Source organism: Vollenhovia emeryi, unplaced genomic scaffold (genome assembly GCF_000949405.1).
Source record: "Vollenhovia emeryi isolate VEMERY1.0 unplaced genomic scaffold, V.emery_V1.0 DF939256.1, whole genome shotgun sequence".
Classification (NCBI taxonomy): Eukaryota; Metazoa; Arthropoda; class Insecta; order Hymenoptera; family Formicidae; genus Vollenhovia; species Vollenhovia emeryi.
In genome coordinates this window covers 13772-29181 of record NW_011967110.1, presented here as the reverse complement: position 1 = coordinate 29181, position 15410 = coordinate 13772, and the positions used below count along the sequence as shown (strand labels likewise).

The 15410-nt window shown below is 43.9% G+C and overlaps 2 protein-coding genes across 3 annotated transcripts in view; both read right to left on the bottom strand.

Moving 5' to 3' along the window:
- Positions 1 to 2122: 2122 nt before the first annotated feature.
- LOC105559726 lies at positions 2123 to 4994 on the bottom strand. Its single transcript, XM_012008240.1, has 3 exons — positions 4611 to 4994; positions 4282 to 4404; positions 2123 to 2995 (listed from the first exon to the last, which is right to left on the bottom strand). Exons 1-3 carry the CDS (start codon positions 4805 to 4807, stop codon positions 2818 to 2820), a joined length of 498 nt encoding a protein of 165 aa, XP_011863630.1. The 5' UTR covers positions 4808 to 4994; the 3' UTR covers positions 2123 to 2817.
- Positions 4995 to 6365: 1371 nt separating this feature from the next.
- The window catches only part of LOC105559725, a 16532-nt gene continuing 7487 nt past the window's right edge, over positions 6366 to 15410 (bottom strand). For both annotated transcript variants that reach the window (XM_012008239.1, XM_012008238.1), the window contains exons 2-8: positions 13620 to 13861; positions 11758 to 11858; positions 11254 to 11405; positions 10931 to 11179; positions 10126 to 10621; positions 7773 to 8291; positions 6366 to 7206 (exon numbers count right to left, since the gene is read on the bottom strand). In XM_012008239.1, the coding sequence (XP_011863629.1) occupies positions 6775 to 7206; positions 7773 to 8291; positions 10126 to 10621; positions 10931 to 11179; positions 11254 to 11405; positions 11758 to 11858; positions 13620 to 13704 (2034 nt within the window). In that variant the 5' untranslated portion in view covers positions 13705 to 13861 and the 3' untranslated portion in view covers positions 6366 to 6774. The remainder of the gene's footprint in view (positions 7207 to 7772; positions 8292 to 10125; positions 10622 to 10930; positions 11180 to 11253; positions 11406 to 11757; positions 11859 to 13619; positions 13862 to 15410) is intronic.

Genomic DNA, 15410 nt, shown 5'->3' with positions numbered 1-15410 from the left:
CGGATGCAAGTCAGTCCGGCAAAGTTGTATTAAAAACGATTGACAGATTTTGTCAGAACATCCGATAAAAACTGATTGTTACTGCTTCAATTCTATCTGGAATAACCGGATTGAATCAGATTGCGGATTGAATCCAATTGATCTTGCATTTCCACCAATCTGGTGCCCGATTGGCCCGATTAATATCGAATTGAAACCGATTAATTTTTATAGAAATCAATGCGATATCTATCGGTTTGAATCGGGTATTTTCAGCAGGGCTGCTCTTACAGAAAAGTTGCAAGTTGATTGGCTACTCGCATGGCTTTAACCAATAGACTTTCAACTTTTCTGTCAGAGCAGAGGTTTCGTATACGTTTCTTCTTCGGATAAATTCAAGAATCGGGCCCCTCGTATTGTTCTTCTAAAGAAGACAGGTGCCATATAAATAACAAGTCCGCCGGAGATCCGGCGTTTCAGACGAGGATTGCCACGTGTAAAGATAATTAAGTACGAAAGCGTGATGTAAGCGCTTCGATGAGAAAATATTCAGTACGAATTCCGTTAGAAATATAATCGTGCTGTATAGAGCCGAAGAAAACACGATTGCTTATTAATTTTTTTTATTAATATTTTAACGCGAATAGCAGGGGTTTCAGTACAAATTGTATCTGCGGAACTGTGTGCGACGCGCGAGAAACCTTCCGGATAAAATTAGGATGTGTATTTTACGACACTCTTCAATTTTCTAAAATCAGCGTGGCGCATAAATCAGGCTTTAATTCTCGAAATTTTAGAGAATCTAAGATTCAATTTCAACTGTTATTCTCGAAATTTTAGATGACTGAAAATTCACTTCGAACGTTTGGAGATCTTAAAGTTAGAGAATCTCCAATTTTTCTAAAATTTAGAAAATAAACAATGTTTATCTCTGCCGACGTAGATTAACTGTAATCTCGATTCAATTTATCTTTTACCTTCTTCTAATGCTTGATAGAAGGAATTAATCTTACATCGATAAAAATAGATGTATTACGAGGCATGTCCAGAAAGTAAGAGTACTGATTTTCCCACGGGCATAGGGAATTGTTGTTGACAAAGTTGATCACACTGCGTTGTAGCGGGGAAGCCCTCCCGATTCGAACGAAACGTGGAATAGCTCAGTACGATGAAAACTGCGGCCGTAGTAACTTGACGCGCAATCAGAGATCGATTTTTTCACAAGCGCGTCAGTCAAAATCGATGGTCTTCCGCTCTGATCATCATCGTGAACACTCGTTCTGCCATTCTTAAATTCATGACACCACTTAAATACATTCGCACGGTTCATACCTCCTTCGCCATAAACAGTTTTAATCTCCTCGAATATCTCAAACGGCGCTTTTCCCTTTGCGAGTAGAAAACGAATCACGGCCAGTGATGTCAGATTGGTCGCGTTTTTAGCGCATACGCGTCGATTCGAGGCTCACTGAAGTACCTACTACGGACAAATAGGTGTATCGCTATAAGTCGCCCGTGAGAAACTTTCTTAAAGAAAATGAAAAAGAAATTTTCTTACTTTTCGACATGTATAATAAAATTATAAAACTCATTTTTTAATAGCACGATTCAGTAAATAAAAGAAAATTCCCAAAAGTAGACCTCTATTTCACCCGGTTACATAGGTGTTAACTCGTGCCTCGTATAAAGTATCGCAGCAAGTCGCCCCGCGTTCGTTTGTATCGCTTTGAGGCCCCTCCTTTATCTGGCTCGATGCTCGCTATAATTACATGAGGATGCAATAACACGCGTAAATAAACGACAATAGTTTTGAAGAAACAGACGCGTTTCAGCGAGACAAGGGCGAGACGGTAAGCTACCGTTTACGCCGCTCCCTTGCGAGCTTCGTACCTTCTGATACTCCGAGTTTTCAACTCCCACACGCGCCTTCGAGTTATTTCAATTGTTAAAGGCGCGACCGAGTTCATTTTAAGTCGCGTACGAATATTTAGTAGAATAATTTGCGCAATTTTTCGAGAAAGTGTAGGTACCTCGGTTAACATAGGTAACATTTCTTATTGTCTTGTACTTGAAATTAACAATTACTCAAGCGTAAATGGACGATGGAATTCAGACAGGTGAGGAGACTCGTTCGCACCGTTCGTTCTTTTTTTCTATCGTGTCACAATTTGTATATTTATATATTTATGGTGACAAGTTATCTACACATGACGATGCATTCTTATGCAGCTTATTATAAAACGTGTTTGTCGACAACAGGACGCTCATATTTCCCGGTTTCCTAAACGCGCTGGAATTACGAGAGACCCGTTTAAAGTTCCCAAAGTGTGTGCAATGCATTATCAACGTATACCATAACGAACAATTTGTAACATGCAGTCCGGCGAACAATGAGCGAAGAGAAAAGCGTTTAACGTTTGCTATCCGCGGATAATTACCTTCAACGCTAGGGTCGCCGGTGTCGCATTTTTGCGCGATACGACAATTCACACTTTCGGAATCGAGGTGTCCGCCCGCACCTCTTTTCTTTTTGTCTTTAGAACGAAACGCGCGTATATAAAACCCGTGGTGGAAAAACACGTTACTTACATATAGTTTGCACCCGAAAGAATTTCAGGGATCCGATGGATGGGAGTATCGAATCGCTCTCCATAATCTTTCGCCGCGCGACGAGACTTCCACAAGACACGTCGACTCCGACGGAGTCGCGCGCAAAATGCAACAGACAAGAGGTGTGCCGTGTTCCTTGTTTCGACGTAATATAATTTAATTCCGTAACAAATTCGAAATACAAATCGAAGATGGGAAAGAAAAGGGCAGAAGGCGTGAGGGCGCAGCCTACTTTTTTGCTATTTGCCCGTCCACAAATTCGAGATAACTCGAGCCGACTTTCAGAAACGCGACTCCGGTGCCGATGCCAGCTACCGTACAGCAGACCGGGCTTGGCGGCACTATGGAACGTATCACCGCCCACAGTAAGACTGATCCCAGGCTCAGTAATACCGCGCCGGTAGCGCTGAAAAGTAAATACGATAAGAATAGCAGATAATTCAGCCCTGTTCGAGAGCAAATACATACATGGAAAATGCATACGTGTTCTAACTGCGCCTAAATTCGCATAGAAAGACATCAGCGATTTCTAGCGTGCAGTCGTGGTCAGAAAAGTTTGTCCGACGTATGAAAAATTTTGGAAATACAGTCTATCGTGCGAGAAATTGTAGCTTTTGCTCACGGATATGTGCAGTGACACATCGTTAGAGCGAAGGAACGATATGTACGAATGTCTAAGCAACGATCATAGACATATAAAAGATAGACTGCTTATGAGGCAGTGGAACCCTAGGTGGGGGCATCCTTCTGAGGGAAAAAGGACAACATGAATTTATTTGGGTATCTGTCTTCCTCTAGTGGACGTGATCTGAAGGCGATCACGTGATCATGCCCACGTGATCACGTACACTAGAAGAAGATAGATACCCAAATAAATTGGTGTTGTCCTTTTCCCTCAGGAGGACATCCCCCACTACCTCATAAGCAGTCTATCTTTTATATGTCTATGGCAACGATACATACGAATATTCCAAAAACTTATTGTAAAACGTCAGACCTTTCTGACCACGACCGTACACCATGATACAAGAATACCAGGTGTAACATTACCGTGGATGCGCACTCGTGACCAATCAGAAATTTGCTCCAGATCTTCAAACTACAAAGCATCGCGGTTGAATGCAACAAGAACCACTGAACAATTTGTCCCAAAAATTGGTTACACGCGCAAGGTTACACCCGAGGGGGAAAACGCTGACCAAAATCTTGTATGTACACAAATGCCCACTAGATACTACTTAATCTTATTTATCTTATCTTATTTTATCTTTATGATGCCCCAGCAAGGACTAATGCCCAAAAATGCCTAGTAATGCCCAGTAATGCTGGAAATTTGTATACCACAATAGCTGCTTTCCTTTTACACTCAAGTGATACTGAGTCACTCAGTTATGCGAGTATTTTATACTCAGATATGACGTCAGTAAAGTGAGTCTATTAAACTCACTAAAGCACACAGTCTTGATCGTGTGCAAAAACTCAGTTAAATCTGGTTGAATCTCACTTCTCAAGAATCGAAAGGAACATGCATTCAACTGAGTTATGACGTCGCAAGTGAGATTTATCTGAGTTTTCATGTAAAAGGAAAGCAACTAATGTCCTCAGCTCATTAATAATTCGTTCCATTTCCCTAGCAAATTTATATAGGACACGTTACACATGTATACACGTGTTGCCGATGTAAAGTCTCACCTGTACAGAATTCTCACAGACTGCGGCGCGGACTTCATGTGTTCACGTGTATAGATGTACGATCCGGTGCCAACCAGAGTGCCAGCCAGTAAAAAATTCGTAATGTCCCTCTTCGGAAATATTCTGAAAGGAAAAGCAAACGGCGCGATCGAAGGTATCTTTATTACATCGCGTTACATTGTCTGACGTAAGACGCGTCCACGGAACGCTCATCGGTCGCGACACCCATAAATCGGAGTTACGTAACGAAAGAGCGAAAAAGAGAAGAGAGCCGCTGTCGCGCCGCACTCGCGGACGCGTTTAAGTCAAACGGCAAGCCGGGCGCTTACTTGACGACGAGGCTCGGGTTCATGACGTTGACGGACATCGCGGTGTACGAGGCGGCGCCGAATGCCGGCGCGTAGAACTTGGCGAGGTTGCACCGCGTGACCGGTCGCAGGCCGAGCTTCTTGACGATCGTCGAGCAGCAACCGTTGCCGTTGCCGCCGCTAGCGGCATCGCCACCGCCGTTTCCCGGAGCGGACATCTTTCCTCTCGTCGTGTTGCGACGCGTCTTCTCGTGCCGCGAGTCGCCGGAAGATTCCTTTCCGCGGAGCAGCGATCACTCGCACGCCAAGTGTCGTCTTCTCGAGACTTTGGTCGGTAACCTTTACGCGACACACACACACACGCACGCGCGCGCGCGTGCGTGAGCAACATGGCGGCCGGCGGCTCGAGCGACGCCAGCGGCGCAGTACGGCAAATTGGCACGGTGGTCGGTGCGCACGCGTGCAGACGGCTGGCTTGCCGTTTGTCGGTACGGTAGGTGTTCGCTGTTGCCCGCGGAGTTCGCGAGAGGTTTGCGTCGCGCGACGCTTGTCGGCGACTCGATATATGTTTTCGCGGTGTGAACTGAAATCGACGGGAGATATCGTCAAGAAAGAAAATCAAAGAAAATTGAAGCGAGTGGCTGCGAGGACGCTCATGTATTCTCGGTTTCCGTACTCCTAAATCCATCCGAGACTCTCGATTCAAGAACATTCCCTTTTACTTGCGCGTTTGTTTCTGGCCGCATTGTTTTTCAAACGAAGGTAGGTGCTGTATAAGTAAGAAGAGGAAGGCTGATGGCAGAGAGAAACGTAAGTCGTGAAAGGCTATTGTATCCGACTTACGTTTCTCTCTGCCTTGCCCTACATCCCAGTGAGAAATGATTCGTCGAAACGATGTCGAATCGATATCGACATTGTCAAATTCAACGTCAATTCGAAGTCAATTTGACGGTGTCGATGTCGATTCGGCATCGTTTCGACATCGACCGACGAGTCATTTCTCGCCGGGGTCTACGACTGAAGCCCGTATCAGACTACGGATTGGGATTGGGATTAGATTGAAATTTGACCAATCAGAGTAAAGCCCGTATCAGACTACGGATTGAGATTGGGATTAGATTGAAATTTGACCAATCAGAGTAAAAGTTACTGAACTTAAGATTAGTAAACTTTACTGTGATTGGTTAAATTTCAATCTAATCCCAATCCCAATCCGTAGTCTGATACGAGCTTAAAAGTTACTGAATGTGAGATTAGTAAATTTTACTGTGATTGGTTAAATTTCAATCTAATCCCAATCCCAATCCGTAGTCTGATACGGGCTTGAAGCGTTTACGGATTGTTCTCTGCCATCAGCCGAAGAAGAAGAAGAAGAGTGACTGTGATCTACCGGTTTATATTGTACATAAGTATTAGACGTGTCGGGAAAAATAGTATGAAGAGACCGAATTTATTGATAAGATGCGCTAAATAACCTAACGGTCGAGTAGCGGTCCAATTATTTCTCGCTGGTTCATTTTCGTTGCTCGGCAGCGGGGAAAAATGGAGGGAACGACAAACGGTGTTGGTCAAATTGGAATTTGATCGAGCACTGAGAAAAATTTCCATCGAACAAACCAATTAAATAGTGTTTCCGATGGTTAACTTTTCCGATTATGTTTCCCGATTAAATTTATCCGATGAAACGCAGTTACCGGTGAAATTTGATCGAGAAACCGATCATGCTTTTCATCGGATATACAATTTAATTGGATATATCCGTTTGTTATTGTGTAACTGGATTATCCGATTATATTTAATCGGACATTTTTCTCAGTGAAGATATCTCGACTCCGCCGATTCACTTGCTTACACGTGTTTTATTGCGGCTCACTACTGTTCCGTATATTACGTATAAAAATTCAGGTTGGTATACAATGGTTGTACATCGTTCTCCGAGTATCAGAAAACGGGGAAACCCCCAGGATTATCGAGAGGATGTTGGCGCGACTACTCGCGGGTCTCCCGCGCGTCTCCCTTTTCCTCGCAAGTGTCTGTACGTGCGTCGTCCGACGGCTCGTGGAAACGTTTGACCGAGATCCTATTGATCCTTCGGCACTGCGAAATCCAGCGATCCCATTTTTGTGCGAGACCCGTCGTCTCTGTTCTCCCCCGTTGTCGGTGAGAGGGAAAACGCGACCCCTGCTCACTGTTTCTGCAGGAGCTTCTTCTCGGAGGATCCGATCCTCAAGCATTTGACCGTGAGAGCGACTATCATGATGACGGCCCCGACGAAGGACACGATGCCGAAGACTGCGAGCACCGCGAACCAGCTCTTGAACGCGCCGATTCTGCTGTCGCAGTTGTAGTCGCCGGTGCCGTTGAGATCGAGGGCCGACAGGTTGACCGGCCTCAGGGAGATCGATTTGTATTTGCGCCTCGCGGCCGTCGTGTTGCGCTCCTTCCTGACGAATCGGTAGGATATGGCATAAGTGAATCCCTGCCCATCGCGGGACCCCTTGGCGCTGTAGTACTGGATCAATAATTCGTTTCCGCTAGACGTCAAAGGTACTTGAATGTTGTTGATATCCCAGTGAGACGCGTCGCAGTAGGACCACATCAGGAAGCTGTCATTTACCTACAAATCGTCGTCGATTATCAGAGCGCGATCATTGTCCCGCGAGCGAACGCGACAATTCCGCGAATTACAAAAGGAGAAAGAAAGAAAGTTGAGACCTCACCTCGCGGATGTCCGAAGATCGTCGAAATCTTTCGTTGATCTTTCGGACTTGGAAGTTCGCAAAATTTTTTTTAATTAAAATAAAAATCAGTCATTAAGGGGATCCTAAAGCCGTCTGTTTTATCGACATTCTTTGTTGGAAGTAAAATTGTTGCTTTTTCGTAAAAGTCTTAAATCGACTGGCTATAAATTTCTCGGGCCGAGTAGAACTTGGAATTAAAAATGCCGAAAATTGACGTTTTCAATTCCGTCTCCTATCTTATTCGACACTGATCGAGTTTGCCAGCGGCTTTAGGATCACCTTAAAATTCATTCGCGCAAACACGCGTTCGTTTAACCGTGCAAATACGCAAGATAAAGAAAGCGATTGTAACGCCGAGATGAATCTCGGGACGAGTCCACGTCGATTCGCGTGTTCCGAGGAAGGGCATTGTGAGGAAGGGCCGATTGAAGCCCGCGCTTACCTGCGCTCCATTATAAACGGTGATCTCGTTGCCCGGACAGGAACTCAGGGTGAAATTTTGCCTCCCTGTTCCCGGCTTCTCGTGCTCGGGCTCGTTTCTGATGATCTTTATATGGACCGAGACCCTCTCCGGGACCCTACCGAGGAACCTGTAGGTGCACACGGTGTCGGGGGGATACCAGCTCCGCGGGGACCTGACACTCTCCCTGCCGTGGCGCGGCCGGCCGGTGTTCCTGTAAACGAACTCGCATCTCGCGCGCCTCACCTCCCGCGAGACGCGCTCCTCGTGCAGGGTGACTTGAAAGCCGTCGTGGGCAACGGTGCCGTCCTCGCGCGCGACAAATTCTAGGATGACATTTTTCCCGCGCGAGTAAATGCGCGGCACCCGACCGCTACCGCAGAACCTGGACATCTCCAGGATCCGCCCGTTGACGTTCTCCAGAAGCGCGAGATAGTCACCGCCGCCGTCACACGTGTTCCCCAACGATCGATTCTCCCTGAGGTATTTGGGTTCCGCTGCCTTGATGGATTGCACGGGATTACGTAATATATCGATTTAGGTGGACAAACAGACCGGATACGGAAATACATTCCTTGTCGCGAGCAAATCTTGCCGTTAAGCGAGATGATGAATCTCGTGCGGTCATCCTCTGAATCTCGTCGTTTTAATGCGACAATGTGCTCTTATCATTTTTACGTGATAAATGTATCGTTCAAAAATAGTAATGGAAAAGAGGAATCTTAATTGCTATCGATCATCATCTTAAATAGTACACGAAGAGAATTTTCTTTTAAAATTTACCCTGAAAATCATATAATCGTACACTGACAAAAAAGTTTTTTAAACTAAGTAAATAGGTTTACTTAAAATTTTTTTTTTACTGAAGTAAATATTTATTCTGTTTAAATAACAAATTTTAAGCAAAGCTAAAGATTTCATGAAATATAGAATACTATTTATTGAATGAATTAATTGTTTTTGTTAAATAAGAAATCCAATTTTCTTCGCTGTGAAAATTATATCTTAGTAAACATTTTATAGAATTAAAATAAAATGTTTTTAATTTAAAATTATCTATATTGTTTGATATTTAATAAATACTTAAATTAAAGCAATGCATATTTTAATTAATTATTTTTTAAATTTAAGTTAATAAGCTATTAGGAATCACCTAATGAATAATTTTCTTAAGTAAAGTAATATTTTTTCGGATTAAGATATCTTTTATCAGTGTGTGACAACGTGGCATTTCGAAGAACTTTGTGAGAGTTTTCAAATTTTACCATACATTTTGCTAGTAAAATATATAGTAAAATTTTAAAAAATTTATAAAGTTCTTCAAAATGAATGACATGTAGTTTTTAAAACGACCTACACTGGCCAATGTTTTTATTTAAAAAAACAACGTTTTGGTTTCAGATTTGGACCCTTTTCAAGTAATTTGCAAACATACATAACTCAGCACTAAACATTTTTTATATATAAAAAAGAAAGTAATTATAACGAAAGTAAACCATAAATCTATACCTGTTCACACAATTGTTAATAATCTCATATCGTTCGTTTGGCCAATATCGTTATACAGGCCCGGGTGTTATGTAATACCCGCATCAACGCTTATTGTGGGATAGAGTGGACTAGACTAAGTCGAAAAGTCCTCTACCATTTTGCAATTTTCGCAAAAGTCAGCGAGTTATTAATTATTAAAAATCGCTGTCTTAGGCCGGTCCACTGCCCAATTCAAACGTGCGGCGAGATCGATCGATCGTTACAACTCTCTGCGCGCCTAGTAACGATCGATCGATCTCGCCGCATGTTTGAATTGGGCAGTGGGCCGGCCTAAAACAGCGATTTTTAATAATTAATAACTCGCTGACTTTTGCGAAAATTGCAAAATGGTAGAGGACTTTTCGACTTAGTCTAATCCACTCTATCCCACAATAAGCGGGTATTACATAACACCCTGTATTAGTAAGCTGTGAAATGTTTGCAGATTACTTGAAAAGAATCCAAATCTGGGACCACGTCGGTTTTTTTTAAATACAAACGTTGGCCAGTGTAGGTCGTTTTAAAAAACTACATATCATTAGTTTTAAACTACTGGCGATATTAAATTTATTTGTGACCCATACAGTACCAAAGCTTTCAGAAACATTTCAGAAACATTGCAACAACGTTTTCTGAAATGTTTCTGAAAGCTTTAGTGCTGTATAGGGAGTTCTTCAAAATGCTATGTTGTCCCATGATTACATGATTTTCAAGATAAATTTTAAGAGAAAATTCTCTCTGTGTAATTATTAACAAATTAGCAAAACAAAAGATGCGCCTTTCCTTGATCTTAAACTATACATACCGTCGCGCTACCGATTATCTCGCTCGGCCGTTCAGGATCGCCATTGAAATATCCATTCGGGACGACCCCTCGATGGTTCTTCCTCGTTACCTTCGAACGCATTGATTTTATGCGAAGCTCCGACTCGTCTGTGTCGAACTTAGGCGGCGGCTCTTTGTGACGATGCTGCTTCCCCCCGTGCCGTAACATCGCCTTTTTCTCGTAGTGCCTGAGCCTCGTTAATTGTCCATTCGTTTCCGCGGTGCGTCTCGGCGCGGGAATACGGCTGCCCTGCTCGTTTCTCGACCGATCGTCCCCGATAATAGATTCGTCCGCCTCAAAGTGATCTCGACCCCACGCGACCGACGATCCGCCCCTTTCGCCGGAGTCGAAGGAGTCCTCGCAATTCTCCATCCGACAGCTCTCCTGTTCGGTGTAGTTCATCAGGTCGAAAAGGTCCTCCGGCTGACCGCCTATCCTGAAGCGGCCGGCGTGCGACTCCAACGATACCCTGCATCTGAGAATTACGAATCGACCGAATTCGGCATTCAGTATTCACCGCGATCGCGCAATGTCGAGTAAATTTTACAACTCTGAAATTGAGAGAATTCGATCTCGCCGGACGCTTATTCACGAAAAGTGTACAGCTTCCAAATTAGCTCGACAAGTTTCACCAGAACGTCCGAACGACCGTTCGATATTTGACGTGGAATTAGCGATGACGCGTAAGAAAGCAGAATTTGCAGCTGGCTTGTTATCTTGGCGAGCCGTTCGTTCGAAATTTCGGCGAACTCGAGCTTAACTCAAAGTAGTCGATCGCGCGCACCTAATCCCACGTGGATAGACGCTGGGGTAGCCCGGCGAGGTCAGCCTGCAGGACCTGTGCTCGTTGCGAACGGTGCATTCCACGGGACACGTCGGCGACGCGGACGCGGAGTAGCCGCGATGACGCTCGACCGCCAGGCGGATCGGCAGGATGGAGAATTGGGCGGAAAAGATGACCGGATGCGCCGAGGCGAACTGCTCGTCTGACGACAGGGTGATGGTCAGGTCGGGACCGCGTCGTAAAAATAGCCTGCGGGATCGCAAACGAACGAGGCTTTAGTCTAACGTGATCACCCCCCGAGTCAGGACAGGGGGATAAAATACCTCGTGGCGTTTCCGGTCACGTGGCCGCAATATCGACCTGTTGTTTCGTCCTCGAGATCGTCGGCGCTATCTGAGAATTGAAAATACGCCCCTTCGCAGCGGGCCTCCTTCAGGAAGCCCACCTGCAACCTCCTGACTTTCACTTCGATCACCTATAACAAGTCCACGTATCATGAATTTAACTCTAACTTTTACTCGACCCAGGGGTAAACCGCTGAGAGCATTGTGGTGTACAGATTTGCGGCATTACTGGGCATTACTAGGCATTTACTAGGCATTTTTGGGCATTAGGCCTTGCTGGGGCATTATAAAGATAAAACAAGATAAATATAAGATAACATAAGATAATGAGATAAAATAATGCCCTGCACTGGGCATTGGTGTACAAGATTTTGGTCAGCGATTCCCCCCTCGGTTTTACCCCTCGTACTCGATTAATGTACTTGATCATTAATTGCCCTTTTTTAAGTAAATAATTCGTTAAAGATAACGATTGCAAGTAACCTGCGGATCCTTGAGCGGTGCTCTGATTCGCACGATACATCGACCCATTCGTCCCGTCCAGCGTATCCAGCCAACTGAATTTCTGATAGTACGATTGCACCCTATTGTAAACGGGAAAAATGTCATCATTCAAACGAAAAAAATAACACGTGCAGATATACCTTGTATTTACAACAAAACGAGCGCAGGTGCGTAATAAAAAAAATATTGTAAAAATCTCCGAAAATACCTACGTATTCCAAAACGCAGAACGCGTCGATTAAATAATTGTTATACTTCTCACCTCCCGCTGTTTTACAAAAGATACGCGCGTATAAATACACGTACAATATACGAAATACATATAATAGAAAATGTTTGAGTAAGATTTTCGACAAGATAAAATTTAGACGCTACGCGTTCGACTATTCTGATTTATATTTCGATTGATATTATTTCCCATTTCTTCGGCCCGTCCGCGAGATTTCTTGGAGGAGTTTCTCTCGAGATTTTCCTCGGAATCGATTTCGCCAGGCGAATTATTTCGCAGGAAAGGACGGGAAACGCGGTTGTCGAAATGCCGCCGCTGGCACTCGTCGATGAAAACGCGATCTTATTTATATAACGACCCTCAACCCTTCACCGGACTAATGAAATTACTCAGAGTTTACCGGCTAATTAATTGCCATTGATGTAAGCAATCTCGCTGAACTGAGACGCTGGTTTGCCGATATCGTGTTTCGTCCCGTGTACTTCTGCTTCTCGACTCAGCTATATTTGTCATCTTAATTATATCATGCGTGCACGCGTGCGTGTATGTACGTACGTACGTACACACGAGTGAAACGTCCGTGTCGGTGCGATGCGACTGTTGGACTAATTAATTAATGCAGTTCGATAACATTCCCGTGAATACCTTTCAGAAATTATGAGTGCTTGATTAAACCTCAATATAACGTTGCTGGGATTTAATCTTAAATGTTAGAAAAATATTAATTTACCGCAAGTGAACGCAAACAAGATGAAACGTAGCGTTACGTCTTGTTCGCATGTAATTAAATTTTATATATTTTTCTTCCCCTTCTCCTTTTGTACTTTGCAGCGACTCGCGGAACGTATTGTACCCCTATTATTTCTTAAGAAGAAGCACATATTCAACGCCTTTCATTGACGCTAGTGGTACACGATCGCTGCGGGCCATCAGTATCACACAGACGCGTGACAATGCATACGATTAATTACATCAAGTATCCTCGGGCGGTGCGCTTCTGCGCGTAACGATTTTCTCGTTACAAGGGACATGAATAGTCATCAACTAGCGACTCTCTTAACGCATCGAATACAGGGAAAACATGTCGGGCATCTCGAGACGGGCGTTTTCAGTTTGTCATTGCCGCAAATACGACGGCCACGACGTGTAATTCCGAAATATTGCAATCGCGATGTCAGTTTTATAGAACTCGGAGGACGAAACACGTTTAATCCGGTGCTCGCATTCATCAGCGATTTGAACGGTGGCGTTAAATACGTTGTCCCTCGATCTAGGCGAATGTTATTCCATTACAAAGGTGATCAACGTTCTTTCTCGATGGAGTTTCGCCCCTCGTACTTCATTAAGCTACCCAATCTCATTCCCGCCGAAGCTTCTATCGGAATTGCAGTTTCTCCTCAATCGAATTATTCGCGTGTCGCTCGTGCTCACATTCGGCGCAAACAATATATTGCACATAAATTATTTAAAAAGAGACATCTATTACAAAAGTCTTTGTTTACTTGTTCAATGGAAAGCCATAATTACGCCGATCTACGATATCGATAATGGCCGATAACAATGTCTCGTTCGCGGCACTAATTAGCGAACAAACTTATCAGCGTCGACGAACCTCTGATCTCCGCGGAAGCCCACGAAGGATCATTGAGCGACAGGATCAGCAGCGAGAGCAGGTACAACGCAGTTTCCGATCTCATCTTCGCCGCGGTGTATTATGGCACAGCACGATTTGCCCTGCTTCACGTCCTCCTCTCTATGCCTCCTCGCCTTCCGGTTTTACTCATTTTCCGCTCTTCTCATCGCGGAGGCTCACCCTTCATAAAAGCGGCCAACTCATCCGTGAGGTACGCTTATCTGCGAAATGAAAAACGTCGACGTCGAAAACTTATCTCGCGATCATCTCGACGGTCATTAACTCATTAGTTATCCTCGGATATTAGACATTTGTAGTATAATAATATAAAATGGATACGAATTTAACGTTAAAGACATCGGCCGATACCGAAGAGACTTGAGAGTTTCGCGAAATTGATTTGATCCTCCTCCTTTTTTAATTCGCCCGCTCATTCGAGATTCCCTCGACGTGTCTCCTCTTACGGGAGGAGACGAACGGCGTAAAAATAAAAGACGGGATAAAGTTGAAGGATGGTGGATAAGCGGAGAGTAGGAACGACGGGATATACATGTAAGCCTTGTAACTTTGGAAGACGGCGCGACGAAAAATCTCAAAGTTGTTTGAGCCGTCTCGGGGAGAGGAAGAGAGAGCGAGCGAGAGAGACAGGTCACGGCCAGTGATCCCTTCCGAAGAAATAGCGTCAGTCTTTAAGAACTTTCCCAGATCCTTCTCTCTTTTTCTCCCCCGGGTGGATACCTAGCGCGGCGGTCAAACTACCCGTGGGGAAAAAAAACAAAGGATAATCAGGCCTTTTTATCCTGGAGTCGCGCAAGTTCCAAGTCCCCCGACTATCTTCTTCTTCGAGAGGGAAAATCACGCGCGCTCATAATCGGTTCTCGTCGCTATAAGTCAGAATGTCGAACAATCAGAGAGGACTGCACAAAATGAGAAACGACAGCGCAACAAGTTACTCATTCTAACACATTTGCAGCAATAAGAAACATAAAATAACGTAAACATAAGATTGCTTTTCGGATTGTACTTCTCGATCGGTTAAAATTAAATATTGGAATCTTCCTTTGTTAACCAGATGTTACTCACGTTTACCCTTGCGGTAATCAAAATACTGTTGCCAAAAAAAAAGAGGGAAAGGAATTACACCATGGAGTTCGAAAACCTGCGAACCACGATGGCAGTGACTTACGAAAATTGCACTAAGCAATTGCACAAAGCAAAGGTACTAAGCAAATTCTCTTTCTTTTGGTTGGGATACTCTGCTTGGTGCACCGGATAACCCGGAGAAGTATTCTTAGAGATGACTTTTATAGTTTTGCTTTCCGGAGCTTGCGAGAAGGTACTCATCATTGCGAGCTGTCAATCACACGGAGAAAAGTTTCTTTTAGAATTTACCCTGAAAATCATGTAATCGTGGAACAACATGACATTTCAAGGTCCTTTATGAAAATTTTTTGCAATTTTACCATACATTCCTTTAAGAAAAAGAACTAATTGGCAGCATCAATAACTGATGATATTGAATCAGTAACTTGTAGCGTTTTCACCCATACAGCACAGCAGGGTTTCAGCAACATTGTAACAATAATTCATCGCAAGATTGCAACATTGCCTAAACGCTGCGAAATGTTGCTGCAACACTGTTGCAATCTTGCAGCAACGGTAAAATGTCCGCCTTCAGAAATATTACAATGTAATATTACACAACATAGCAATATAATATATGTACAATATATGCAATAATACTTTGTGTATATTTATATTAATACACTC

What these genes read in the sequence shown, in the direction of transcription:
- LOC105559726 (XM_012008240.1), bottom strand. Translation starts at nt 4,807, where the DNA reads ATGTCCGCTCCGGGAAACGGCGGTGGCGATGCCGCTAGCGGCGGCAAC. An exon ending in AACCCGAGCCTCGTCGTCAA is followed by an intron (nt 4,405 to 4,610) that starts GTAAGCGCCCGG and finishes TTTTCCTTTCAG; the next exon opens with AATATTTCCGAAGAGGGACA. An exon ending in TCTGTGAGAATTCTGTACAG is followed by an intron (nt 2,996 to 4,281) that starts GTGAGACTTTAC and finishes TTTACTTTTCAG; the next exon opens with CGCTACCGGCGCGGTATTAC.